The sequence below is a fragment of the Garra rufa genome, chromosome 6, assembly GCF_049309525.1.
Source record: "Garra rufa chromosome 6, GarRuf1.0, whole genome shotgun sequence".
In the NCBI taxonomy this organism is placed as follows: domain Eukaryota; kingdom Metazoa; phylum Chordata; class Actinopteri; order Cypriniformes; family Cyprinidae; genus Garra; species Garra rufa.
The window spans coordinates 32,510,715-32,537,209 of NC_133366.1; the positions used below are offsets into that span (position 1 = coordinate 32,510,715).

Here is a 26,495-nt window from a genome sequence, read left to right on the forward strand (position 1 = left end):
CAAGGAAGAAGCAGGATTTTAATATTTCTGGAAGGCCAGCCTTAAATGACAATCAAGAAAATCCCAGCCTCCGAAGCTAACTATTACACAGACTAAAGCCTGGATCACCTTTTACACACATGAACACAAAGTACTCACACAGACTTCGTACACTTTATTCTCATGCATACATCTCCCTCCCCCTCCATACCAACTTATACCATTGTGAGAGGTTTGAGTGCTGAACACAGCTAAAATTAGCCTATTGATGTAAGCTGGCGTTCCACTGACACCCGCACACACCCCCATCCCAGTGCAAGTCAAGAACAGAGTGCGAGACAAAGACAAATCAGGCCGGATCGATCTACCTAAAGTAACCTCTTCCTTTGCACAGGTAGAACTCAAGACACAAGCAGATCTAACAGGTAAGAAGATGGCCTTCCTTGAGAGACTGTGTGCAGTGTGGACAATAATGATAACGGACATGTGTTATAACAATGTTGGGAGTTGTGGGTTGTGTTTTGTGGACAGTCCTGACACTTAAACTGTGATAACAAAACATAGATACTCAGAGATGTGTTTCAGACAACTCAAATCTTCAGTGAGTCTATTAGACGACTGATAATGAGTAAATGTGCAGGTGATAATGGACTGATAACTAAAACAGAAGCCCTAACAAAACAATGATTGTTTAAGAATCTCTTTCTGAACTGTGCAACCGTAGTTTGTTGATTTAGCATCACAATATAAATTAAGCCAATAGATACTAATAATATTAAACAACTACAGTATTTAAAAAAGCAAAATCAATGTAAGCATTACTAGCAATCTTACAAAAAAAAAGAGAATTCAGAGATTGATTGAACTTTTCAATGAGAGCAGCAAGTAAATGATGGAATGGCAAGGCCATGCAAACTGCGCCATGAAAGTTCACTTTGGCTTTGATCAGCCTCAGTAACCCAATCTACAACCTGGACACAATGTTCCGTCATCAGCTCATGCATAACCAGTGATTTATATGACTTCATGACATATGACATCTTGCTCTGTATAAAGTGTTGGCTTGTGGTCAGGTAAGTTTCACCTTTACGCTTTAATGACAGTTCTGGAAGGGCATTTTTGGTGGTGATTTAAAAAAGCCTAAATATAGCATTTAACACAGCTAAAGTATTTCTTCTGTAACTATAATACTTGTCCTAAATTTTTCAGTCTTCAGGGTCAAAAACTCCATAGCAATCCTCAATAGTTTTACACAGAAGTTGAAAGAATTGAATTTTTTTTTTGAATTGGTCGAAAATCTGGAATCTGAGGGTGCAAAAAATCTAAATATTGAAAATCGCCTTTAAAGTTGTCCAAATTAAGTTCTTAGCAATGCATATCACTAATCAAAAATTCACTTTTGATATATTTAAAGTAGGAAATGTACAAAATATCTTCATGGAACATGATTTTTACTTAATATCCTAATGATTTTTGGCATAAAAGAAAAATCGATAATTTTGACCCATACAATATATTTTTACAGATATACTGGTTTTGTGGTCCAGGGTCACATATATATCCCTATTTTATAACTTTTTTTTTCCCAGACAGGTTCTCTTGGCACTTTTCATCACATTATCCTTTAAACTGACTTTAGATAGTACTCTACTACAAGTATCTGTGTCCTTTATGTATTGCAGCACTACTGGGATTCTCTTTTAAACCAACATGTCACAGTTCAGCACTCTTTCAGTGCGTGAGAGGAAGAAGCAGGCAGCTGCCCTTTGCCATGAGGTCCATGGTGGTGCCAACGGTATAACCTTCTATCAAAACCTGCTCTCAGATCAGCACTTGAATGATTACAGATCACAGCACTGAACGTAGCTGCCAATCACAGAGAGAAACGCCAACGTTTAGAATGTGGTTCAGGGCCACAGCCTCATTCTAGCCATAAATAATCTTGTGTGGATGTTCTGCTGCCTGTAGCAGTGGATTCACTCTGTCATTGTCACAGGCTATTTCTGCAGAGGCTAAAGTTGGGAGGATGGGGTAGGACAGCTGTGTTGGAGCTGAAAGGAGAACAGAAAAAAGATCATGGAGAACAAGAGAGCTTCTCCTGTTTACACAAACGCTGAACCTTTCGTAGTCCTTTTGTTAGATATTATTTTAGGTAACATTAAACATTTTGTATTGAAACATCATTGAGTAAACATTAATGACACAAAGTAAATGCTTTCTATTTTAAATATCAACTTATGTTTGGAAACATGTTAGAAATGTACAGAATTACGTCATCAGCACAGCTGAAAAGCTCCTGCAGCAGTAGCATATGACATGCACCTTATATAATTTCCCTTTAATAAAAGTTTCATAACCATCACATTTAACCTTTTAATAATGAATTCACCCGTTTCTATTAAGGTTGGATGATTTTTCATGTGACCTTGCAGCAAATGTGTGTCTAACACAGGTATCCAGACTATAACCTTCTGTATTTTTGGTTTCTTCATATCATGATACGTTTTTGAATACATGACTTATACATTCAATACGTATTCAAATATGAATCATATGAAGCATCTAAAAAGGTTCACTTCATAATAACTTTCATATCATTCATTAAGTCATTAACAGACATTATTACATGATAGTGTAGTAATAATGTCTTTATCAATTATTAATTATTGTCTAAATAATAAATTACATAAGTTATCATGTAAACTATTATAAAGCATTATCCAAGGTTTTATAAGTGGCTCTGATGAGTTATTTTGTAATAACAAATAACTGCGTCATATTATGCAGGTTTTACTATGGACCTGGGAAAGAAACTTTCCACTCCAAAGGACATCATGCTGGAGGAGCTCTCTCTCTTGTCAAACCGAGGGTCACGTCTTTTTAAGATGCGACAGCGGAGATCAGAGAAATACACGTTTGAAAGCATTCAAAATGAAGCCAATGCCATGTTTAATGTAAGTACCCACACAGATACACTGGCTTGAACCCACATGTATTTGCAAATCATTATATGACCAGTACCAATAATATCTAACCTACTTCTGAATTGGGAAAATGTGGCTCATATATCTAATTTGATTCTAATTTAACTGACGCTGATCCTAGTAAGACTAAAATGTTCTGTTACATAATTGTGGTTTGCTTGTTTGAACTACTGTATGTCTGGTTTCTTAGTAAAGCAAGCATGTGCTCAGCTAAATGAATGGCAGCCACACATGGATGATAGCAAATGCCACGTGCCCGTGTCCTTCCCAGTGTTCTTTCTTTAGGGTCAGCACTGAAATGCGTCCCTGACAACCTACTTCATTTATCATTGTTCAAGTGTTAGTGTGTGTGTTGGTGTGTATGCGCATCTCACTACTGTCTAGCAAAATGCATTTATAAATAAGTGATAGCTTGTTAATGTGTTTCAGTCAAAGGATTTATAATGTACGCTGTCACTATTTATAACTTTAAATGTATACATAATTAAATGAATGCACATAAAGCTAATGTATCTCTTAAATAGAGCAGATTACTACCAAAAGGATATGGTGTAGAATATATGGATAGATAATTTTTATATATATATTTCAGTCATGAATTGTGAAAGGAAATACTGTAATGTCAGAGCTGTGGCACAATGCTAGTGAATGTGCCCTTGATATAATGATTCTGTAGAAGTCATGTTGTAATCCTAACCATTTTTCCTGCAAATAGTGGTGTTGACATGAAGTGCGAAAATCCTCCATTGACTTCTTAGGTCTAAATGTGTGTGTGTGTGTGTGTGTGTGTGTGTGTGTGTGTGTGTGTGTGTGTGTGTGTGTGTGTGTGTGTGTGTGTGTGTGTGTGTGTGTGTGTGTGTTTAGTTTGTTTAATATATATATTTTTTACATGGAGTGATAAAACAAACCCTTCTCAACACAAAAGTGCACTATTGAGGAATTAAGCATTTTGCAAAAATAAATATACTAAAATGTATTTGAAATACATTTATTTTATGGTACATACTTCATTTACATATTTATGTATTTAATAAAATACCTTGCAGTTGTACTAGTGTACTAAACTGGTATATTTAAAGTCTGCTAATCTGTAACAACAAATTTTGTACTTAATGCATTTTAATTGTGTGGAAGTAGTGCTAATGTACAACTAAAGATATACTTAAATATATTTAATTATAATTTTTATATCAGTCTCAAGCAGTCTCAAGCAATACGTCAGTAAATGTGTTAATAGATTTGAACTATATGTAGTATAAAATAAATATATTTAAAAAAAACTTACTAGGGTGTGCAAAGATATTTTAATCATTTTTTATTGCTTTAATCATTTAATTTACTTAATTTACCCAATTTAACAGTGGAACAAAGTCCATTTCAGGCCACTTTGACCACAATCTGAAATTATTTAAATATAATATGAAATAGTTTGTAACGTTTTTAATGTATTGCTACACATGCACAATGAGCTTCTATGTCCAAGTTGAAATTGACATTTCATTTCAGAGTGAAAATCAAGCCAATGCAGAAAACTTAGAAAATAAAGGACTTGCATCGAAAACACCACCAAACACACCAGATCCCAGAAACCCAGCAAACCCTGAAAACATTGCACCAGGTATGTCAAAATCACCAATGTTTATAATGCACAACAAATGGCTTTGAATCCATCTTCACAAAGAAATTGTTAGCAGTGTTGGGGAAAGTTTTTTTTTTTATATAAGTAATGCATTTACAATATTACATCTACTCCCTAAAAAAGTAACTAATTACGTTACTTAGTTACTTTTTATGCAAAGTAATGCGTTACATTACTTTCACATTACTTATGCAATACTTTTTAAATCTGGACAGGGCTTGCTTGTTTGTTTTTAATATTAAACATTTTATTTTTGGCAAATGTAAAAGCCCTTTCACACCAAAAAGTGAAATTAATAAGCCTCAGATTGAAGGAAAAGTATATTCATGTTTGTACAGTAGAACACAGGAGAAGAAAGTTCAACACTTTTCAGTAATAATAAAAAAATTAAGACAATTGTTAGTTAATCTAAAGTCATTTTTGTTTAATAGTATGGTTGAATTGGATCATCGAAGGTCAGCAGCAAAAACATTGGTTAAAGGAACACTCCACTTCACCCCCCGCCCCCAAGTTAATAAGTTGAGTTTTACCGTTTTGAAATCCATTCAGCCGTTCTCCTGTTCTAGCGATATCACTTTTAGCATAGCTTAGCATAGATCATTGAATCCTATTAGACCAATAGCATCGCGTTCAAAAATGACCAACGAGTTTTGATATTTGTCCTATTTAAAACTTAAATCTTCTGCAGTTATATCGTGTACTAATACCAGCCGAAAAAGTAAAGCTATGGATGCAGTAGGCGCAGTATGTCATGATCGGGGCTGTGGGTCTTCCCTCAGCCTCTCGAGGTCGCTGTTCCCCTTGCACTGCACTCCCCTGATCGTTCACATCTGTCTTGTCATTAGCACTGATTTCACTCACAGCTGTTCACTATCTGGACTATAAGAACTCTGACTTCTCACTCCTGCTTCAGGTCTGCATTGTCTTATGTCTACTGTCTGTCTGCTCTGTGTTCCTGTTTATCCTGGCCTTAGACCTTGTTCCCTGTTTGGTTCATTTGAGTTTATGTTGTGTTCTGCCGTGTTGGCTTTTTGTTTTGTTTGTTTAGTTTGTTATTATTTTATTAAACTATTCCTTCCCTGCACCTGGACCCAGACCCTTTCATTACTCAAACGTGACAGAATGCAGACCTCAAAGATGGGTCCAGCGGGGAGGAATTTTTTTTCCGCAAAGGCGGCTGTGCTCCAGGGGAAGGCGGCCATGCACGCTCGTTGGGCAGTGGAGGACGCTCATCTGGCGGCGCTCTTGTCTGCTATCTCCATGCCTGACGCGGCGGTGTCCGCTATCTCCGTGCCTGACGCGCCGGAGACCAAGATCTCTGTTCCTGATGCGGAGACGACTGCGCTCTCTGTTCCGGACGCGGCGGTCGTTGAGGCGGCTGTGCCCGAGGGGATGGCGGCCATGCATGCTCGTTGGGCAGTGGAGGACGCTCATCTGGCAGCGCTCTTGTCCGCTATCTCCGTGCCTGACGCGGCGGCGACCACTGTTTCTGTTCCTGACGCGGCCCTCACCGCGCCTTCTGTTCCTGACGCGGAGGCGACTGCGCTCTCTGTTCCTGACGCGGGGGCGACTGCGCTCGCTGTTCCTGACGCGGAGGCGACTGCGCTCTCTGTTCCTGACGCGGAGGCGACTGCGCTCTCTGTTCCTGACGCGGAGGCGACCGCCGTCTCTGTTCCTGACGCGGAAGCGACCGCGCTCTCTGTTCCTGACGCGGAGGCGACCGCGCCTTCTGTTCCTGACGCGGAGGCGACCGCGCTCTCTGTTCCTGACGCGGGGGCGACTGCGCTCTCTGTTCCTGACGCGGAGGCGACTGCCGTCTCTGTTCCTGACGCGGAAGTGACCGCGCTCTCTGTTCCTGACGCGGAGGCGACCGCGCTCTCTGTTCCTGACGCGGAGGCGACTGCGCTCTCTGTTCCTGACGCGGAGGCGACCGCGCTCTCTGTTCCGGACGCGGCATTGACTGCTTTCCCTGTTCCGGTGACCGCGCACGTTCCACTGGCGGCGAGGCCAGCCCGCGTTCCTATGGCGGCGGCGTCCGCTGACGCACCTCTGGCGGGGGGGCCGGCTCGCGTTCCTCGGGCGGCGAGGCCGGTCCATGGGACTCCGCTGCACGGGCCTGGCCCGCCATCCCTCCCCCTGAGTTGCCTTCCTCCGTTCCTCCTCCCTCCAGACTTTGGGAACGTCTGGAAGCCGTTCCGTAGGGAGGGGTACTGTCATGATCGGGGTTGTGGGTCTTCCCTCAGCCTCTCGAGGTCGCTGTTCCCCTTGCACTGCACTCCCCTGATCGTTCACATCTGTCTTGTCATTAGCACTGATTTCACTCACAGCTGTTCACTATCTGGACTATAAGAACTCTGACTTCTCACTCCTGCTTCAGGTCTGCATTGTCTTATGTCTACTGTCTGTCTGCTCTGTGTTCCTGTTTATCCTGGCTTTAGACCTTGTTCCCTGTTTGGTTAATTTGAGTTTATGTTGTGTTCTGCCGTGTTGGCTTTTTGTTTTGTTTGTTTAGTTTGTTATTATTTTATTAAACTATTCCTTCCCTGCACCTGGACCCAGACCCTTTCATTACTCAAACGTGACACAGTAACACATGCAGCGCCTGAAATTGTTGGAGAATGAGGGTTGGAGAATGAGCCTATTCCCAAAAAAAGTGGGGTGTTCCTTTAATAAAACTGGATTAAAAACATAAAAGGATATTTGCATTATTTAACATTTAATTATTGCAGGTTTGTGTCATATTCAAAGTTAGCATTTCTCTGTTTTATTCTTTTTGAGGAATACTGAATGTTTGTTTTTTTTTAGGGATGAATTAATGCATGTTCACATTTAGTCTAGAACGTCTAGGTTACGAAGGTAACCCACGTTCCCTGAAGGAGGGAACGGAGACGTTACATTGGGATCTCGCTTGAGAGACCGATCATCTCTGAGCCTTATATTAAAAAAGGCCAATTGCAAATTGGCGAGTGGACGTGCACGCCGCATCACTCAAACAGGTTTTCGCTGAAGAGCCGTCAAGCCGGCGTCAGCGCGACGCCAGGGGCGTGGCAGGGGAATGTAACATCTCCGTTCCCTCCTTCGGGGAACGTGGGTTACCTTCGTAACCTAGACGTTACCCCTTCAGTCGAATCACTTCGACGTTACATTGGGAACTAACCCATGGAAAAGGCCACGACCCTGACGCCGCGTTACGCAACAACTTCACGTGCTGACAAGTATACGTGCCGGCAGGCGAAGTGTAACGTAACCTTCCCAACGCCCTGAGGCCCAATAAGGGGGCCCTTCCAGGGATGCCAGTTGTACTGAAGCATGGGTTGGGGGGGCGGAGCACATGAATTTTTTTTTTTTTTTTTTTTACATGTGGAAATGAGAATAATTCAATATATCCGTAAGGGTTTTTAGGGATACACGAGGGAAACAGCGGAATCTTCCGCTGGAATAATGAAAGGTATAGCCACAACCTAGAGGGTATGAGGTGCTGTCTGGGCACCTCTGTGGAGCCTCACGACCAGTGGATGCTTACCTACTTTGCTCCATCTACTGCATATGATATGCGGCTAAGCGGCGGCATATATTCGGAGAGTCGAGGGGACAGCCTGCGCTCCGACTCTCCTGCAGGAAAGGAAGCATTACTGCAATTGTGTATCTCTGTGGGTCCTCTCAGCGAGAGGAACGTCAGCAAATAGACCTCATCTCAGTGCGTAAGCCAGCCTAGTTAAGGGAGCTAGGTACCGAGAGATAGTTTCTATCACGGCCTGGGAGGCCGGAAAGGTCTAGGGTGTCAATCCGTGCCCTTACAGGGAGGGACTGCCGCGAGGGAATGGTTACTAAGACCTAAGTCTGGGTGGGCCATTCTTGTAGCGCAACCAACAGACTTACTCCTCGTCCTCCCTGGACTTGCACAGTGTCTGTGCAAGGAGGCTCGCTGGGGAAGGGCGTACTTGGGCCCCAGAGGTCAGCTGTGTGCCAGTGTTACTCTGAAAGAGGCAGCTGGCAATGGGAGGAATTGGAAGACGAGCAGATGTGGCTGGCCTACCGATATACATGGGAGCAGATGGGGAGGTTGTAAGCCTCTGTCGTACATGGCAACCCAACCCGTGGTAAGCCACGGGCTGGCTTGTCGGCCATACTGCGGTAAAACGCCAGTCCGGAGTGAGCTGAGATGCCATGCCCATCATGGGACTCGATCGTGCTGAAGCGGTCTCACATGAAACAAGCTTAGCGGCTCTTAAGCGGCTAAAGCTGACATGTGCCCCAGGAGCCTCTGAATTTAGAGAGGGACCGCTGTATTGTGCCTGATTGACTCAGGGACTACAGCACTGACTGCGCGCTCTAGGTAGTAAGGCGGGCTGTCTTGTGGATCGAGTCGGGCTCCCGACCGAGGGAACGAATCCCCTCGGGTTGGCCTGAAGGACCAGATGGCGGGGGTGCCGAAGCACCAGGTCCCTGTATTCGCACAACGGAACTCACGAGGGGGCTGGGTAAAGCACCAGTCGAAGAGACGGTTGATGACGCGAACTCCTGTCTGCCGAAGAGGGGACAGGAGAGCTCCCATGGCCTAAGAAGGCAGGAAGGAGGGGGACTGGCCAAATGGAAGCACTTCACGCTGAAGTGCTCGATCCCCAGAGCAGACCGCAGAAGGGGTGTGCGTCGGGGGAAAGAATCGAGACGCGACAGCGGGTGCCCTTCAGGCAGATGGCTGCAACCCAGCCCTGGAGACGGAAACATACTTGTATGTACTTCGTCGTGAGCATGTGTGCCGACAGCCTGAGAAGGGATCGGAACAGAGCTCCATCCAGGGCGGATATTAACCCACCACTCTAGCTGGACACGTGAAGTCGGGACTGAAAGATCCTGACCTCGTCCCGGGGGAGGGACAGGCTGGATCGCGTCCTTCGCCAGTAGGAACGCGACCTCCGCAGGCAGAACAGAGGCACGCCTGCCCGAATAAGGAATGTAAGGGGTACCTCTGAGTCTGGGCGGACGCCTGGAGCCGGGCCGTACCGTCCGTATCAACCAGCGTAGTGGTATCAAGGGAACGTTGTCCAACGTGACCGTGGTGGGGCAGCCTAGGGGGAGACAGGGAAGGAGACAAAACCCAGAAGGATGAACATCCTGGAGAAGTGTCTAACTGCGCTAAGCAGTGCTTACCTTCTTCCCTGGATCCCGCGCTGGCGAAGGTCGGCCGCGAGTCCGGTTCCGAGGAGTGTAAGTGCTGCTCAGGAAGGAAACTCGAGGCCGAAGCCAGAGGTGAGAAATTTGCTCTTTTTGAGAAAATGGGTACCGTCGACCGATGGGCCGACGGCAGCATTGAAGTACACAGTGGCCCCCGGCCCTCCACCGGGAGCGGGGAGCGTAGATGTTAACATCCCCTAAAGAGCAGTCTCAATCACCTCTGGAGGCCCGCGTCAGGGACGTTTCGCAGTTTTCTTGCGGGTGTTTCGGGCCGGTCCCTGTGTCGCGGGCGGCGCCACTCTCCTGCGGCTGGCTCTGCGCTTGCGGGCCTCCGCGGGGGGCAGAGCTGTGGATGTTGCGGCCGCAGGGGGGCGCCCTCGGCGACGTGCAGGCGGAGGGACGGAAGCATCGCGGCGGGGCAAGATGTGTTTAATCGCCTCCGTCTGTCTCTGGACTGCCGAGAACTGCTGGGCGAAGTCCTCGACAGTGTCGCCGAAAAGGCCACTCTGGGAGATGGGAGCGTCAAGAAAGCGTGCTTTGTCGGCGTCTGCCATCTGGGCCAGAGTGAGCCATAGGTGTCGCTCCTGGACCACAGCCGTGGACATCACCTGACCAAGGGCCCGCGCCGCGACCTTCGTCGCACGAAGGGCGAGGTCGGTGGCAGCGCGGAGTTCCTGCATTGCGCCTTGGTCGGGACCACCCTCGTGCAGCTGTTTCAACCCCTTGGCCTGGTAGACCTGCAGGGTTGCCATCGCATGCAGGGCTGAGGCGGCTTGGCCCGCTGCGTAAAAGGCGCGGCCCGCAAGGGCGGACGAGCGCTCGCAGGCCTTGGAGGGGAGATGCGGCCGGTCCCGCCAGGTGGCAGCGCCACGCGGGCAAAGATGCACCGCCACAGCGCGCTCGACCTGGGGAACCGACACATTCCCCCTGGCCGCCCCGCCATCAAGGGTGGCGAGGGGAGAGGAGCTGGGCAGCGGGCGAGATGAAAAAGGCGCCCGCCAGGTCTTAACCAGCTCCTCGTGCACCTCCGGGAAGAATGGCACCGGGGCGGGGGGGGGGGGGGGGGGGCGAGGCGGTGCCGCAGGAGCCCTCCCCAGGAACCAGTCGTCCAGCCGAGAAGGATCGGCCGAGGGCGATGGAGTAACCTCCAGACCGATCCCCCTGGCGGCTCGGAGGAGCATAGTCGAGAGCTCGGAGTCTGCCTCCGACGGAGCAGCAACCGCGGAGGGGCGCTGCGCCGCCGGAAGAGCGTCCTCGCTCCCTGACTCTCCCTCTGACGCAGCGACCGACATCTCTTCCTCCTGTGGAGCGCCAAAGGAGACGCCCAGCCCGCATGGCGGGGAGGCGTACTGCTTCGGCATCTCGACGGGGGTATGCTGGCGGGCGGAAGACTGCAGGGCTTTTGGGGCCGGCGGAACGTTCGGCACCGTGACTTGAAATTCCCCCTCGTGCCTCGCCACAGCGGCGGGAAAACCTCGCCGACCGTGGGGCGCGAAGGGGGGCCTGCCCGTGAGCGAGCGGCGAGTCCTCAACATACCCATGGTCATGCTTTCGCAATGAACGCATGAACCATCCATGAAAGCTGCTTCAGCATGTTCGGGGCCCAGACATGTGAAGCAGCTTTCATGTCCGTCCAGAGAGGTGAGGTAACTGCCGCACCCAGAAGCGCACGGCCGGAAAGCCATTCTGAAAAGAACGTCTTTACACGGCCGTGAGAAATTATTCTTTTAGTCCCGGTCTGCCCAGGGAGGAAACCGCGGCACCACTGTGCATTCAATGGGGCTTGCTCGCTGGAGAGCAGGGAGGCTTTTTGTGGCCGTGAAAACGGCCGCCCGCGGGACCCCGCTGGCGGCGCCGAGAAATTCACTCTTTCAGTAGATTGTCTCTTATTCGATCGGCGCACACCAGCAGAGAAGAGCAGCAGCAGGAACGTGAAGTTTTTCTTCTTTCTTGGAGAAGTAGAAAGGCTTGAGCATGAAGGCTCTGAAAGCGAAAGTCTGTTTGAGTGATGCCCGCCATCTTATATACCCGTATGTACGGGGGAGTGGCCGGCGCGCACGTCCACTCGCCAATTTGCAATTGGCCTTTTTTAATATAAGGCTCAGAGATGATCGGTCTCTCAAGCGAGATCCCAATGTAATGTCGAAGTGATTCGACTGAAGGGGTAACTACATTTACATGCTTACACAGCGCACACAACGCTTCTGTACTGCCTCTGTACTTACTCCACATTTATCTCAACTTGGGGACAGGAAACTTGTCAGTTAATAAATGGGAAAACAAAGTAACTGGCATTACTTATTTGAAAAAGTAACTTGTAAATTCAAAAGTAATGCATTACTTTAGTAGTTACCTGAAAAAAGTAATCTGATTACGTAACTCAATGCATTCCCCCAACACTGATTGTTAGTATTTCCCAAATAATTATAAAGAAACATGAAGTAAACAAACAAACAAACAAAAAAAGATATATTTTTTTCTAATTGTATTGTATTATAGATAATATGACAATGTGGTAACAAGAACAAAAATAGCATATTAGAACTTATTTTATTTCAACACTTTGAATATCATGGTTTATATGAATTATTAATGGATGTCACACACTCTTAAAAATAAAGGTTCCAAAAAAGGGTTTTCACAGCGATGGCATAGAAGAACCAGTTTTGGTTCTCCAAAGAACATTTCAGTTAACTGTTCTTAAAATAACCATTTTTTTAGTGTGAAGAACTTTTTCTTCCACTGTAAAGAACCTTTTGTGGAATGAAAAGGTTCTATGAATGGTAAAGGTTATTTGTGGAACCACTGATGCCAATAAAGAACCTTTATTTTGTGTGTAATGGTAGATGAGTCAGGAGAATTGCAGTACTCTTGCTTGTTATCCATCTTCACCAGTTTGTAAGATGCTTACAAAGCCTTGTATCATCTGTGAAAGAGTAAGTGCAATGGAAACTGAGAGATTGTAAGAGAGAATATGATAGTGACAGTAAACGCCACCCCCAAATCACCTTCTATTTCTAGCCGAGTTAATCACTCTGAGTGACTTTAAAAGGGTTAAAAGGGGTCAGTTTCACTCTGTGAATGTTCAATAAATGCATGCTGCTTTTTCTTTGTAACAAACTTCAAGACCATATTGCACTACTAAATCCATGACTTTTAGACTGGATTTTTAAAAAAAAAATTTATTTTGGTTTTACTGATACACAGTTTATTTTGTTACAGTTCAGTTTTAATATCCCTGATTCTGTGTAGTTCTACTCCTTTCATTTTAATTTAGGTCTATGCACTGTTTAATTTTTTTATATGCACTGTTGTTTTTCGCAGGATATGGAGGTCCATTGACAAACATTCCTCCAGAGAGGTTCAATGCCACAGCTATGCCAAAATCCTACCACTCCCCCTGGGAAGAGGCCATCATCAATGACCCCACGCTGGCCGAGACACTGAAAGTTCACATGCCAGTGCCTGAGGCTAAACCAGAGCTGCCTGACTACAAAAGCTTTAATAGGTATTGCATTTTTTTATATATAATGCTGAATCGTGCAACATGCATGTGAATACTGTTTCCAACAAATATGTTATATTTAGATTCAGTTTCATTTTAGAAAAATCCAATACAATGTATTAGGTTATGCTGTTTTATTTTTAAGTTATCCTATTTATCATTAAATATAAATGAATGATAGTTAACATATTTAACATACTTTTTATGCATGGTACACTGTTGAATATAGTAAAGTTGTTCTACTGCACAAAGTGGATATACAGTATTCAGTCTTGTAATAATGTATCTGCACATCACAGCACCATCATGAGGAGATAAAAAGGAGGTGCAGTCTCAGTGTCCATATATCCAATAATTCATATCTGAAAAATTAGTTAATGCTCTAAAAATTGTTCATAGGAACTTTGATCCCTGATGTTGGCATTGATTTAAAATGGGATTGATTTAAAATTAATAAAATGACTAATTATTATTATTTTATGCTATATTTTATCACGAAATGAAATGAAAACAACAAAATAACAAAAAGATTTTAAAAAATCTTGAAAATCTAGATACAGTGTTTTTACAAGTTGGTAAAGTATTTATGCTGGTTAATTTTAAAGTTATCATATTTATAATAGTTTAATGTTATCATCGTTATAATTGTTTGTGTACACTCTTAAAAATAAAGGTGCTTGACGATGCCATAGAAGAACCTTTTTTGTCTAAATAGTTCCATAAAAACCTTTAACATCTGAAGAACCTTTCTGTTTCACACATGGTTCTTTGTGGTGAAAGAAGGTTCTTCAAATTTTAAAAAGGTAAGAAAGAGATGGTTCTTTAAAGAACCTTTGACAGAATGGTTCTTTGTGGAAACAATAATGGTTTTAAATAAACCAATAATCGCTGTGAAGAACCATTTAAAGAACCTTTATTTTTAAGAGTGTATGATATACTATAGATATTAACCCAACCTTCTGTGTAGTTCTATTTAACTTAAATATTGCTTAAAAATTACTATATTTCTTGCTTAAAACGAACCCAAAAGGGTTGTAGATAACATGTATTAATATGTTCAATAAATGAACATTTATTAATAAATTGAATAAATAATAATTATTTTAAAAGAATTGCTTATTAATAAATGTTCACCTTTTGATTATTGCTGATGTCTCTGGTAAATATTTGTCTAATTTTAAATTTACAACCTATTTTGGGTTCATTTTATGACAGCCATATAGGCATTTTTAAACAACAGTTGAGGTAAATAAAACTACAGGAAAGGTTGGGTTAAACATTTAACCCAACTTGTGGGTCAAAACTACCCAGTTGCTGTATCAGTTCACATTTCACCCAGCACTAGAATGTATTTAACCCAGCATTTTTAAAGGGTATATACAAGAAACTTGAAGAAACTGTCCAAAGTACCAGAACAGAAACCAATAGACGTGTCAGTAATTAAATCTCTGTTTCCTAGGGTGGCTACACCATTTGGAGGTTTCGAAAAAGCCCCACGAGGGATCACCTTTAAGCTTCCAGAGGTGGATTTGAATGCTCCTCGCTACCCCGAGCTCCAGGATCCTACAGCTAAGCGGCCCACTTTCAACAGGATTGCCCAGGGGTGGATCTCCGATGGCACACCTCTCATTTTACCCACTGTCTCTCTGGAGCCTTTCGAGATCCCTGAGTCTGATGATCTGTAACTCCGATTCAAGAGCCATACTTGTTACCAATCTCAGTGAGACTGATTGTGGTATAGGGTGTGTGTAGATGTGTAGTTTGTGTTTTAGTATTCTTTGAAGTGAAGTTTGAACTGCTGTTCTGAGGACAGCAATTACTACATATCATTTTATAAGGGATGCCTCAAAACAGAAAATTGTGAGGCAGCATTGATAATCAGCTTCAGAGTTAACCATTTATTAACCATTTCTGTTTGGTTACAATCCACATAGCACATTATGCATATGTTGTAATGTGTTTAGTTAATATCACCGATCATTAACACAAACCACAAACTCTGAATAAAATAGTGTGGATTACCATCAAAACACAAATTACTTTTATTTATGGATGAACACAACTCATGCATATAAAGTATATAAAAAAGTATAAGAATATACATTGTACAATGAGTAAATTTATTGATACATCCAGTGTGTCATAGTGATGCATGATTATACTGTGAAACATTAGAAACATTAACAGTTTTCTATAGGACCGCATTCACATTTCAGTAATATATTTAGTATTGCATCAAATAATTTTAGGTTACATTCTTTTTATTTTGTGGTGAAATATTTTGCACTCTAGATTCTATGAAATCTCACAAAGCTTTGTAGTATAACATTAAAATCATTTTAAATCTGAAATCAAATTGATCGGGAATAGATCAATGGTGGAAACAGCCATGTAAATATAATGCCAAATAGAATGTCTGAAATTTTGTTTGTACTGTAAAAAAATAGTATTAATATATATTTCTGAACATTTGTTTTGTGAAATGTATTTCTGTCTTTTGGCTGATGTTTAACATTATATTCACTATGTTAGAATTTTTTGTTTGTAGCTTCAAAAAGTAGTGCACACATGTACAAATAAAATGCATATTTATTTCAAATTTCTGTTGTTGGTGATATATTAAATATGTATCATATGGATATACACACACACACACACACACACACACACACACACACACACACACACACACACACACACACACACACACACAATAATACTACTACTACTAATAATAATAATGATCTGAATGAATGATGTTTTAACCACATATATCCACATCATAAATCAACATCATCTAGAACAGTCTCTGGAAGAATCTGTTACCCTGAGGCATAGCACACAGACATATCCTCTGACACGGTCTATATTTACATAAGTCATAAGTAGCCTTGAATCTGATACTCTCTGTGCTGCAGTTACAGTAAACACAAAGACTTCCAGACTGTCAGCAAATGCTTCCTTCAATAAAATTTGCGTGGAAAAACATTAGCTATTTTGCAGTAGAACAGTTTAAAGGGCATTAAATAATAAACAGCATTAACTACCTACATATACCCTATAACTATCCTAAACAACAACCAAAACTAATATTTATTTTAAGGTGATGTTATTATACATTACATGTACATATAAATTATGTACAAGTATATGTAACTAACCATAAATCAAACCCTAACCCAACCCTTAACCCTGTAACAATGTCACCTTAACATAAAGGGTATCCTTAATTTACTATTCCAAGTGTTTACTATTCCAAACTGATTTCTGCCTTATTTTGGTGAATTAAAAAAAAAAAAAAAAAACTAATTACCTTTTAAATAATAGCTCCATCTATAAACTTCAGTTCTGGCATTTGCTCTTGGTTGATATCATTAGTGCACAAACACTAATTGCAGTGACTGATACTCTATTTTAAAGCTGATGGAATATTCTTGTGGACTGTTCTGGCAGTTTTTGCCTGCAGCCTGGTTCCACCTTATTATTCACACAACAGTGAGCATCATATGCTAATTATAGTCAAAAATATACATCATACACATTCATATAACATGAGGCAGTATATTAACTGTAAGCGTACTGTGCTGTCCTTCACAACACAGAAAGGACATGGCAAATATTATCTGTACCATTCTTCCAAGGATGCTATTTCAGTTCCTTTCACTCATATTTGTAAATGTTTACATGGCCATCATATTGCAAAACAAAATGTAAAAAATATGTATTTATATTTTAATAAAAATCAAATGTGACTGGGGACCACAAAACCAGTCATTAGGGTCTTTTTTTATTGAGATTTATACATTATATAAAAGCTAAATAAATAAGCTTTCCATTGATGTGTGGTTAGGATAGGACAACATTTAGCTGAGATACAACTATTTGAAAATCTGGAATCTGAGGTGCAAAAAAAAAATCTAAATATTAAGAAAATCACCTTTAAAGTTGTCCCAATTAAGTTCATAGCAATGCATATTACTAATCACAAATTAAATTTTGATATATTTACAGCAGGAAATTTACAAAACATCTTCATGGAACATGATCTTTACTTAATATCCTAATAATTTTTGGCATAAAAGAAAAATCGATAATTTCGACCCATACAATATATGTTTGGCTATTGCTACAAATATACCTGTGCTACTTAAGACTGGTTTTGTGGTCCATGGTCACATATTTGAGCAGTTTGCTCAAACAAAACATCATATTTCATCACCTTTTTGAGTTTGAGTCACATGATTTTGCCCGTAGGCTATTATTTTGCCCCAGTTTCGTGTAGAATTGGTTTATTGTTGCATAAGTTTGTGTTAACATCCCTGAGGCCATACTGTTTTAAGTCTTGGAGTAGCCTATCATATCTCAACTGTCACACAAAATTTCATAATAGTCGACAGTAATTGTATTGTAATAACAATGTTATAACATAACCATGCTAAAATATGATTTACCCCCTTTAAAAGCTGCTTGTGACACACAAAGCACTGCAATGACCAGCACTGTACAACAATGTAAATGTCACATAGGTTGTTTTGCTGCTTCTCGTGAGATATGCCTGAATCCACGCCCTCCAAACACGCGGGTTATTCCTGCGGACTGACAGTAAATAGTGTAGCGGTATATGCGGGGCGGAGTCAGCGCGTCTAACTCCACATCCATCAGAATAATCTCCAGCTCAGGACCTGAACGGATAAACCCTCATGAGTGTGGAGGAGCAGGAGTGCATGAACATGGACACAGCGCTGCGGTGTTATTGTGTTTAGGCCTGTAAGAGGATCTTTGACCATATGGATTTACTGCGCTTTATGTCACGCTGAGCAATGAAGGATTCCGACAGCAAGTTACTTGAGCTGGACGCGCATAATGCACACGCTATGGATAAACACGCTTCTAAAAGCAGGATTTGAGTACTAATATATTGGACACGTGTAGGTGAGCTGTTCTTGTTTATTAATGACTGTGTTTCAAAACCTAGCTAGCTGCCTACATAGACAGCATTTTTGGGCATCATAGGCGCGTTCTAATGCCCAAAAATGCGGCATAGAGCAGGTCACCTGATGCGCATGCGCAGAAACAGGTGTAACGGCATGCTGAGCGCATTTTTGCATTTGTTTATCATGTCATGTTATGCAGATACTGTTATAAGGCAACATAATAATGGATTCTGTTTCATAACTACTTAAAGAGTGAAAACACTGTTTTTCAAAGGCTATACACAAAGTAAGTGACATTCAGCAGTTTCACTGCGCTTTTTAATGACAAATGAGCTCATATAAACACCTACATCTTTGTGTTAATATCTTCTGGTAGTTCTGTCACTGTATTTGAACTATTATGGCTATTAAAAAATACATGTAAATAACATTACCACGAATAGTTATTGTTCTATTAAGCACTATTTTCCATTATTACAGCTGCATAGCAATTTAATAAGACTCAATAATTGCTAGACTATTTACACTGGTAAACTCCAGAGCATTATATTCTCTAGTGTAAATATTCAAGTGCTTGTGAAAACTGAACAAATTCTTCACAAGCCCTTTATTGTTTTGTAATAAACATAATTTCATACTGTTAGAAATTCTGCATTTTCAGTATGAAGAGGCAGGAATTCAGCATCAGTGCTGCAGCTGCCTACAGCCCATCATCTTCATGCGGTAGCCATGGCGATGGTCCAGAATTTACAGTAATATACTGCGACACTGCGGCAACAAGTTCTACATTCATCCTGACCCTGGCCACAGAGGCTCTGGGTAAAGGATTGCCCGTTAGCATTGAACACCAGTCAGATTTCCTTACACAATCATTAGTCTCAGACATCATGACACAGCTAAACTTCTACTTTTAGTCAACTCAGAAAGCAAGCTGCAATACTACACTTTAATAATAGTAAATAACAACATAAATACCACATGTAAAGACATGTCTTTACATTCTGAATATGTTTAGTGATTTGTGTCAAGACTGAAATGTCAAGCATCTGTCATTCATGTTTAATGAGTTTCAGAGGTGTCAAAGTACAAGCAGTGCATCCCTGTGTCTAAAAATGTAGTACTGCAAATGAGAGATGATTACTAAAAAAACAAGAACAGAAATAGTAGCTAGATTTTTTTGTAATATTGCAGTTGCATAGAAACAAAGTATTGCATCTCAGTGCAAGCTCATACATTTTCTCCACATCTCTCAGTTTTTCGAAAGAAAAAGGTTCAGAGCTGCAACATTTCACATAAGTCACTGTAAATGTGATTTTGTGTTGCAAATACACCACAAAAGAGTTTTTACTTTCTACTTTGAATATGTTAGACAACATCTGTGTGTAGACAAGTAAATACTTGCTTGTAGAGCTGTTTGTATATATTGCTCATTTAACATTTTTGTTGAGATTAGTTTTGTACATAAAATGTACTATCAATTTAAACTCCATGAAATGATAGATATGGGATATCTTTTTTGCAAGCAACTTTTACATTAGGAAAACTCATTAACTAGAGTGGTTGCATTGTCCAGTCAGTTCTTTTTGGCACAATAAAAGAAGAATGTTAAATCAGGAATAATTCATTCTATACACTAATTTTTGATCCATGGATGCAGTAAAGAGGGTAAATGTGTTATGGTTTATCAAATAATCTATAGAAGTTTCTTTGAACAATGGATAAAAGTCAACCACACAAAAGCACAAGAAAGCCATATTAGGTCCAGTATGAATTAATGAGCTCAATTCAGTTCATTTCATGTACTTCTTTACAGTAGAAGCTTACATTTATCAGCTATATTTCAGTTTTTCCAGTCTTTTTGCAGACTGTTTTAAACATTGCTGACCGAAGACCAGCAGAGCAGCTGTTTTGATATTTTATCTTGCCGTTGTCATTGTGCCTCTCAACACCGAGGTGAATACCAGAGATAACGTCTATTGAAATGTTTTGACTTGACCTAGATTTTCTTTCTGAGCTCAACCAGTAAAAAGTCCAGCCAGTCAGCAACCATTTAATGAACTATTGACCCATAGACAGAGTGACCATCTATCCTTTTTTCACCGGACATGTCCTGGCTGGAATTTTTAAATTACCTAAAATGTCTGTTTGTTTATCTATTGCTTTCATTCTTGCTGTGTAGGTAATGGTGGAAAAGTAATCTGACAAATAGTGCAGGCACTGTACTTAATTGAACAGTTGCGATGTGCAAGAAGGTGGGATTTACAGGTAATATACATAACATATGAGGACTGAGGACCTGTCAGTGGGTTTTAAAGGAATAGTTTAAACAAAAATGAAAATTATGTCATTAATTGCCCATCCTCGTGTAACCACTGATGTCACATGGACTATTTTAACAATGTCCTTTCTGGGCCTTTAACGTTTCAGTTACATTGCTGTTTATGCAGGGTCAGAAAGCTCACAGATTTGATCAAAAAAAAAGCTTGTGTTCCAAAGATGAACAAAAGTCTTACAGGTTCAGAATGGCATGAGGGTGAGTAATGATAGAAATTTCATTTTTGGGTGAACTATCCTTTTAAGCAGATTTTACAAAAACATACGAATGAGATTATAAAAATTTATTTCGAATTCACAACCAAACGCCCAAATTTTATATACAGCAGTAAGGCTTGCCATGAAAGTGGGTATGGTATATTCTCAAGAAATCAGGTAGCTGTGTTGTGGCAAACTGTTGTGTATATAAGAATATGTAGCTCTTAATTGTAAATAGCATCAGTGTTTATGTAATACTTCTGTATACAAAATGGCTGTAGTAATTTGAAGTAGCTTTCTATTTAACAACATTGATTTTGTCTCCTCATATCACTCACTTTCTGCACCCCAACCCTTCTCTGTGTGTCTCTCCCTCTCTATAGGTCTTCCTTTGTTAGCCAGTGTTCTACTTCAGTGCCTGTCCTGAGGAGCCTTTATGAATGACCCCCTTCAGTGACCTCCATTGACTTTGCTGGAAATGCTGAGGAGAGTAATGGATTTGTTCTTCTCTCTGCATCCATCCTCTTATTGCCAGTGTGCCTGGATGCAGATGAATCCACACATACAGAGGAGACAGAGTGTGATCATTGTCATAGTAACTGCTGGACTGATAAAGGAACGTGCTGCAACTTGTGGCTAAAAGTCACATGTTCACACTTAATAAAGAGCTACTGTTTTGAATGGTTCCTTATATCCCAATGGTGTGCTGTCACATCCTGCACATCGAAAAAAAAATCCAGTGCCGTGTATTTTGCTCTTTTTGTAGGGCACTGTGAAGTTGGTCTTCTCTGTCAGGTACAGGGACTGCTGAGCACTAATGTTGCCTAAAACAGATGTATGAACCTCAAGTTGCTTCAGTAATTGACTCTGGTTGTTTGCTGGAGAGGGCCAGGCTCCAACCTCATGGCATGGGTCAAACTGTTTAAAAAGCCTGGAGGCAACATGGCTGGTACAGGTGCCTGGAGTGGGACGGGGCTGGGCAAGTCCTACCAGCCCGGCAGCATGATCTCTCTCGCTTTGACCAAAGGTCTTCTTAATGAGCCAGGCCAGAACAGCTGCTTCCTCAACAGTGCTGTGCAGGTAAGTGATGTTCTGGTAATTATGGTTTATATAAAATAACATGTGCATGTAACATGTGTGTGGGATTTGGCAAATAGTGAAATTACAATATTCTGTGTAATGATAATTATACTTGCAGATGTTATAAGAAATGGTGGGAACTTGCTTAAAAATAATGGTTTTTATTGGCATCTATGGTTCTATGAAGAACTTTTATCTTCCATGAAATCTACTGCGCATTAAGGTTCTTTAGATTTTTAAAATGTTCTGTTCATTGAACTGTTCATTGAAAGGTTCTTAGGTGAAACACAAATAGTTTTTCTATGGAATCGCTTTTGGAGTTTATAGTTTTTCATTAAGGGTCTAATATGATTCAACATGGTACACTATGGCAGGATGATTTTATTTAAACTAAATACCTGTTTCTAACAGGTTCTTTGGCAGCTTGACATCTTCAGGAGAAGCCTACGGCAGCTCTCTGGCCATTTCTGCTTGGGTGATGCCTGTATTTTTTGTGCTTTAAAGGTGCGCACATGGCTCAAAAGTCTCAAAACCTAGTAAGCTTCATACCTAGACAGCATTGTTTGAATCATTTCCTTGCTTACGCTATGAAAATTATTTCAAATTGTGAATGGCAAATTTATGGTAAGTTTTAAAGTTTGCATGCAATGGAAATTGCGATCAAGTGAAACAACCTTTGTCTCGAAAAAAGTAGCGCTGAACTAGATTTGATCCATCTGGAATTGATTGGATCATTGGAGTGTTGTCATTTGCTAATTGCTGTGATCTTAAAGTGAGTGACACATTCCTGGATTATTGCTTAGCCCTTGCGCCGGTACGCATTATGAGGACACATGAATTAAAAACATAATAATTACGGACAAATAGTAATCATTGTAATATCCCATAAAAATAAGACAGAATAATTTTGATTTCTTGGTGACTTTATGATTTTATTTCGACTAAAATTTCAAACAACATAGCACATGTTCTTTATGGATAAAAATCCCATACTGCTTTGTGACAAGCTCTATGTTTTTTATTTGAAATGGTGAATATAAGAAACAATATATATTTCATTTAGTACTAAAAACATATTTAGTACTATATATTAAAAATATATTATTTCACCCAATATGCTCTTCCATTATGGTTATGATGTTGTCTGTGTATAAAGCTGTTATCATAGACAGTAAACAAACAATGAGTCTGGTTTACTGGGTTTTGAGACATAACCAATTTTAACATGACACAAACATTCATAATCATATATTTACCATTTCAAAACTATTTCTCAAAGAAACAAAATGTTGTATTGCTGAATTGTGTATGCTGAGTTTGTATATGAAGATTATTTCACTGTTTTTTTTTTTTTTTTTTACCAGAGCATCTTCTGTCAGTTCCAGCAGAGTCGAGAACGGGCTCTGCCATCAGATACCCTGCGTCATGCTCTGGCTGAGACCTTTAAAGATGAGCAGCGCTTTCAGCTGGGCCTCATGGATGATGCAGCAGAGTGTTTTGTATGTCTGACCTCAGAGAAAACTTGTATACATATATTGTATGTAAATGTAGAATTAAATTTTTTTTTAGATAAAGATTTGTTTATACTTAACTGTTTAGCTGAAGTGCAAGATAGACTACTGAATGTAGATCTTATGTAAGGCTAATGCCTAGTATCCTTTTACAAAGATCTGGTTTCTAAAGCCAGTAAGCTTTAAATTAAAACTTGAGTTATATGGCAGCGCTGGAAAGGTTAAAGTGGTTTATACATCATCACTGTGTCAGCTGATCTCAGTTGAACAGGGTTGCAAATGACATTTACTTGTGACCTTCACAAACAGTTATTTGTGCAGTGGTCTAAGCTAGATTTCATAAGCTCTGCATTTTATAGTAAAAACTGTACAACAGAATTAAATATTGTTTACCAAAATTATTATTTACTCACTTTCATGTTGTTCCAAACCTGTATGACATTCTTTTTTTTTGTGGGACATAAAATAATATATTTTGAAAGTCAATGGAGTCCACTTTGGAAAAAAAACTTTCTGAGAAGAAAAAAATCATACAGGTTTAGAAAGATATGGGAGTAAATAAATGATGACAGAATTCTCACTTTTGATGAACTATCCATTTAAAGCCCTTTCTAGCTTGAAACTTGTCAGATGAAAGATCTTGAAAAACTAAATGGAAAATATGTGAACTTTCCAATTAGAATATATATATTTGTATATAATTAGTCTTTATTACTAATTTCTTATGGTAACATTGTTGTACAACATGTTTATTAAATACACTGTCAACTTGCTTGATTATATGAGCAATCAAATATCAAATAATTGTTCACAATTTCTTTCTTTGCTTTGCAAAGTTTTAATCCATTTGGTGCCATAATGTTCTTTATTTTAAGTAGCTGTTATGTGTGGTTTGACCTACTTTGTGATAGGTTGATGTCTCTAATAATAACAATGATTTTTTAAAAATAACATGAACAAGTTTTAGGCTAGCTCTAAGAATAACTGTGTCAATGGATTCTGATTTATCACTGATCATTGTTTTCTTTGTGCATTCTTTTTGCATCTGTTTTGTAAACTTTGGGAGACAGGAGAACATTTTAGAAAGGATACACCTGCACCTTGTTTCTGATTCAGCCACAGAAATGTGTACTTCCAAATCGTGCATCACCCACCAGAAGTTTGCCATGACTCTCTATGAGCAGGTACTATGAAGTTGTTTTTCCTTCTGTTTCCATTTCCACCAAAACCTACACTGTAAAAAATGACAGTGAATTTAACGGTAAAAAACTGTAAAAATGCTACGGTAAAAACCTGTGAAATGGTTAACGGTAAGTTCCCCTTCTATATACGGTGAAAAACTGTGTTGGACATTGCATTTAATTTTACGGTAGTATAACGTTTTTGGAAGTGAAAAAGAACGTAAAATTTACAGTGAATAACCGTAAATTGACATTCCCAGAATTCCCTGTATTTCATTTTTTTATTTGATGTTTTTTTTTTGTTGAAATAACTTCATCTTAATTTCATCTTCAACTTCATCTTAACAGGTTGTATGTTACATCTAATGTTGTTAAATTAATGTTTTTTGCATTATTTCAGTTTTATGTGTGTTACCATGATGGTGTTTAGTGTTTGTGTGAATGACACCTTCTGTATATGTTGTTATTTAAAACCTCCGTGCGATGGACTTTGGTTCATCATGTGATGTTGCCATCACCACCTGCTTTTGGTGGTTATCATTGTATTACAAAGGTACAAAACAGATTTCAGTGCTTCAAAAAGTTGGTACATTACCATTATATGAGTTACGGTTTTTTGTATGAAATTACGGTATTTACCTGTAAATTTAAGTGAAAACCTTAAAATGTAAAACATTGCCACCGTATTTTTTACGGTAAAATTCTGGCAACCACAGCTGCCAGTTTTTTTACCGTAAATTTTACGGATTTTTTTTTTTACAGTGTACTTAGCTACAGCTTGAAATAACAGTTTATTCTCAATGTCTTCTAAGGTAGTCTCAAAAGTCATTAAGTTTTTGTTTAAAATCTTCAAGTCAATCCATTATAATGGCAGGTTTCTGTAATGTGGGCTGGCTATCCCTCACTCCACCCTCACAGAAGTTTCTTTCCCTTCTGTAGTTTGTTTGTCGTAGTTGTGGAGCATCATCAGACCCTCTTCCCTTCACTGAGCTTGTGCACTATGTGTCCTCCACGGCCCTTTGGTGAGTAATTACTCTCTTGGAGAGCAAATCTTCTTCATATAAAGTCACAGTAATATTGTTTATGTTTTTATAAATTTTGTCTGTGAGGACCCAACTGACCCATTTTAACCACACATGCATCCTTTGGAAGAAACAGAAGTGAAATTCTGACAGGGCTATAGTAAAACATTCACTGAAAACAGCATGGTTTAAATTGAATAATTACAGTTTAATTTTAACAAAGTGGAATAGAGGTCTGCAGTACAGTATTACACTGTCTACTATCAAGAGTGGTTCAGTGACACAAATGATCCTCTTTGTGCTCTTTTGTCAGTCAACAAGTGGAGCGAATCTTGGAGAAGACAGACAGACTGCGTTCAGACATGTTTGGTGAACTGCTGCAGGCAGCCAACACCATTGGAGATCTCCGCAACTGCCCTGTATATCAGCTTTTTAAAATTTTAACTAGTTTTATGTACATGAGATTTTGCCATATTTGAGTTTATTGTCTTATTTTTTAATAATTGAAAACAGATTTTTAATGTGTTGCTTCATACCATTTGACCTGTACTTGTCAGGTCTGATAACTTCAAAGCATAGCTTTGAAACCGTAAAACATCTCTAGGTTACATCTATTGCCATGATTCCCAAGGGGGAACGAGGTGCTACATCAGAAACACTTTAGGACCACCTCTGCATAACCATGTAATGAAGTATTTGTGAAATCAGTCCAATAGAGTGGCATGATGTCATGGGCAGGGTGACGTAGCGACCAGGAAGCTTAAAAGTGGGAATCAGGAGATATGGCAGGGTGATGCAGCATCTCGTTCCCCTTGGGGAACCATGGTTACAGATGTAACCATAGAGATGTTTTCCTTCAGTGAACTCGCACTGCGTCAAAAACACTTTGGGAACACGAATACCAACTCCACCATGCCGACGAATGCCTGTCTAGTGTGAAATCATATGCACAC

The 26,495-nt window shown here is 40.4% G+C and overlaps 2 protein-coding genes across 3 annotated transcripts in view; both read left to right on the forward strand.

Annotated features, from left to right (window-relative positions):
• Window positions 1–273: 273 nt before the first annotated feature.
• Window positions 274–15,875, forward strand: myoz2b (myozenin 2b). 2 transcript variants are annotated; one of them, XM_073843020.1, is made up of 6 exons: window positions 274–404; window positions 1,662–1,774; window positions 2,767–2,933; window positions 4,470–4,581; window positions 13,102–13,285; window positions 14,742–15,875. In XM_073843020.1, exons 2-6 carry the CDS (start codon window positions 1,690–1,692, stop codon window positions 14,965–14,967), a joined length of 774 nt encoding a protein of 257 aa, XP_073699121.1. In that variant the 5' UTR covers window positions 274–404; window positions 1,662–1,689; the 3' UTR covers window positions 14,968–15,875. The 2 variants fall into 2 exon arrangements, with proteins under 2 accessions (XP_073699121.1, XP_073699122.1); XM_073843021.1 differs by lacking the exon at window positions 1,662–1,774 and having other exon boundaries at window positions 299–404.
• A 2,017-nt stretch (window positions 15,876–17,892) lies between these two features.
• The window catches only part of usp53b (ubiquitin specific peptidase 53b), a 40,465-nt gene continuing 31,862 nt past the window's right edge, over window positions 17,893–26,495 (forward strand). Inside the window, exons 1-7 of the mRNA XM_073841572.1 lie at window positions 17,893–18,214; window positions 21,132–21,828; window positions 22,240–22,332; window positions 23,193–23,327; window positions 24,410–24,523; window positions 25,460–25,542; window positions 25,856–25,961. Coding sequence (XP_073697673.1) covers window positions 21,652–21,828; window positions 22,240–22,332; window positions 23,193–23,327; window positions 24,410–24,523; window positions 25,460–25,542; window positions 25,856–25,961 — 708 coding nt within the window. The 5' untranslated portion in view covers window positions 17,893–18,214; window positions 21,132–21,651. The remainder of the gene's footprint in view (window positions 18,215–21,131; window positions 21,829–22,239; window positions 22,333–23,192; window positions 23,328–24,409; window positions 24,524–25,459; window positions 25,543–25,855; window positions 25,962–26,495) is intronic.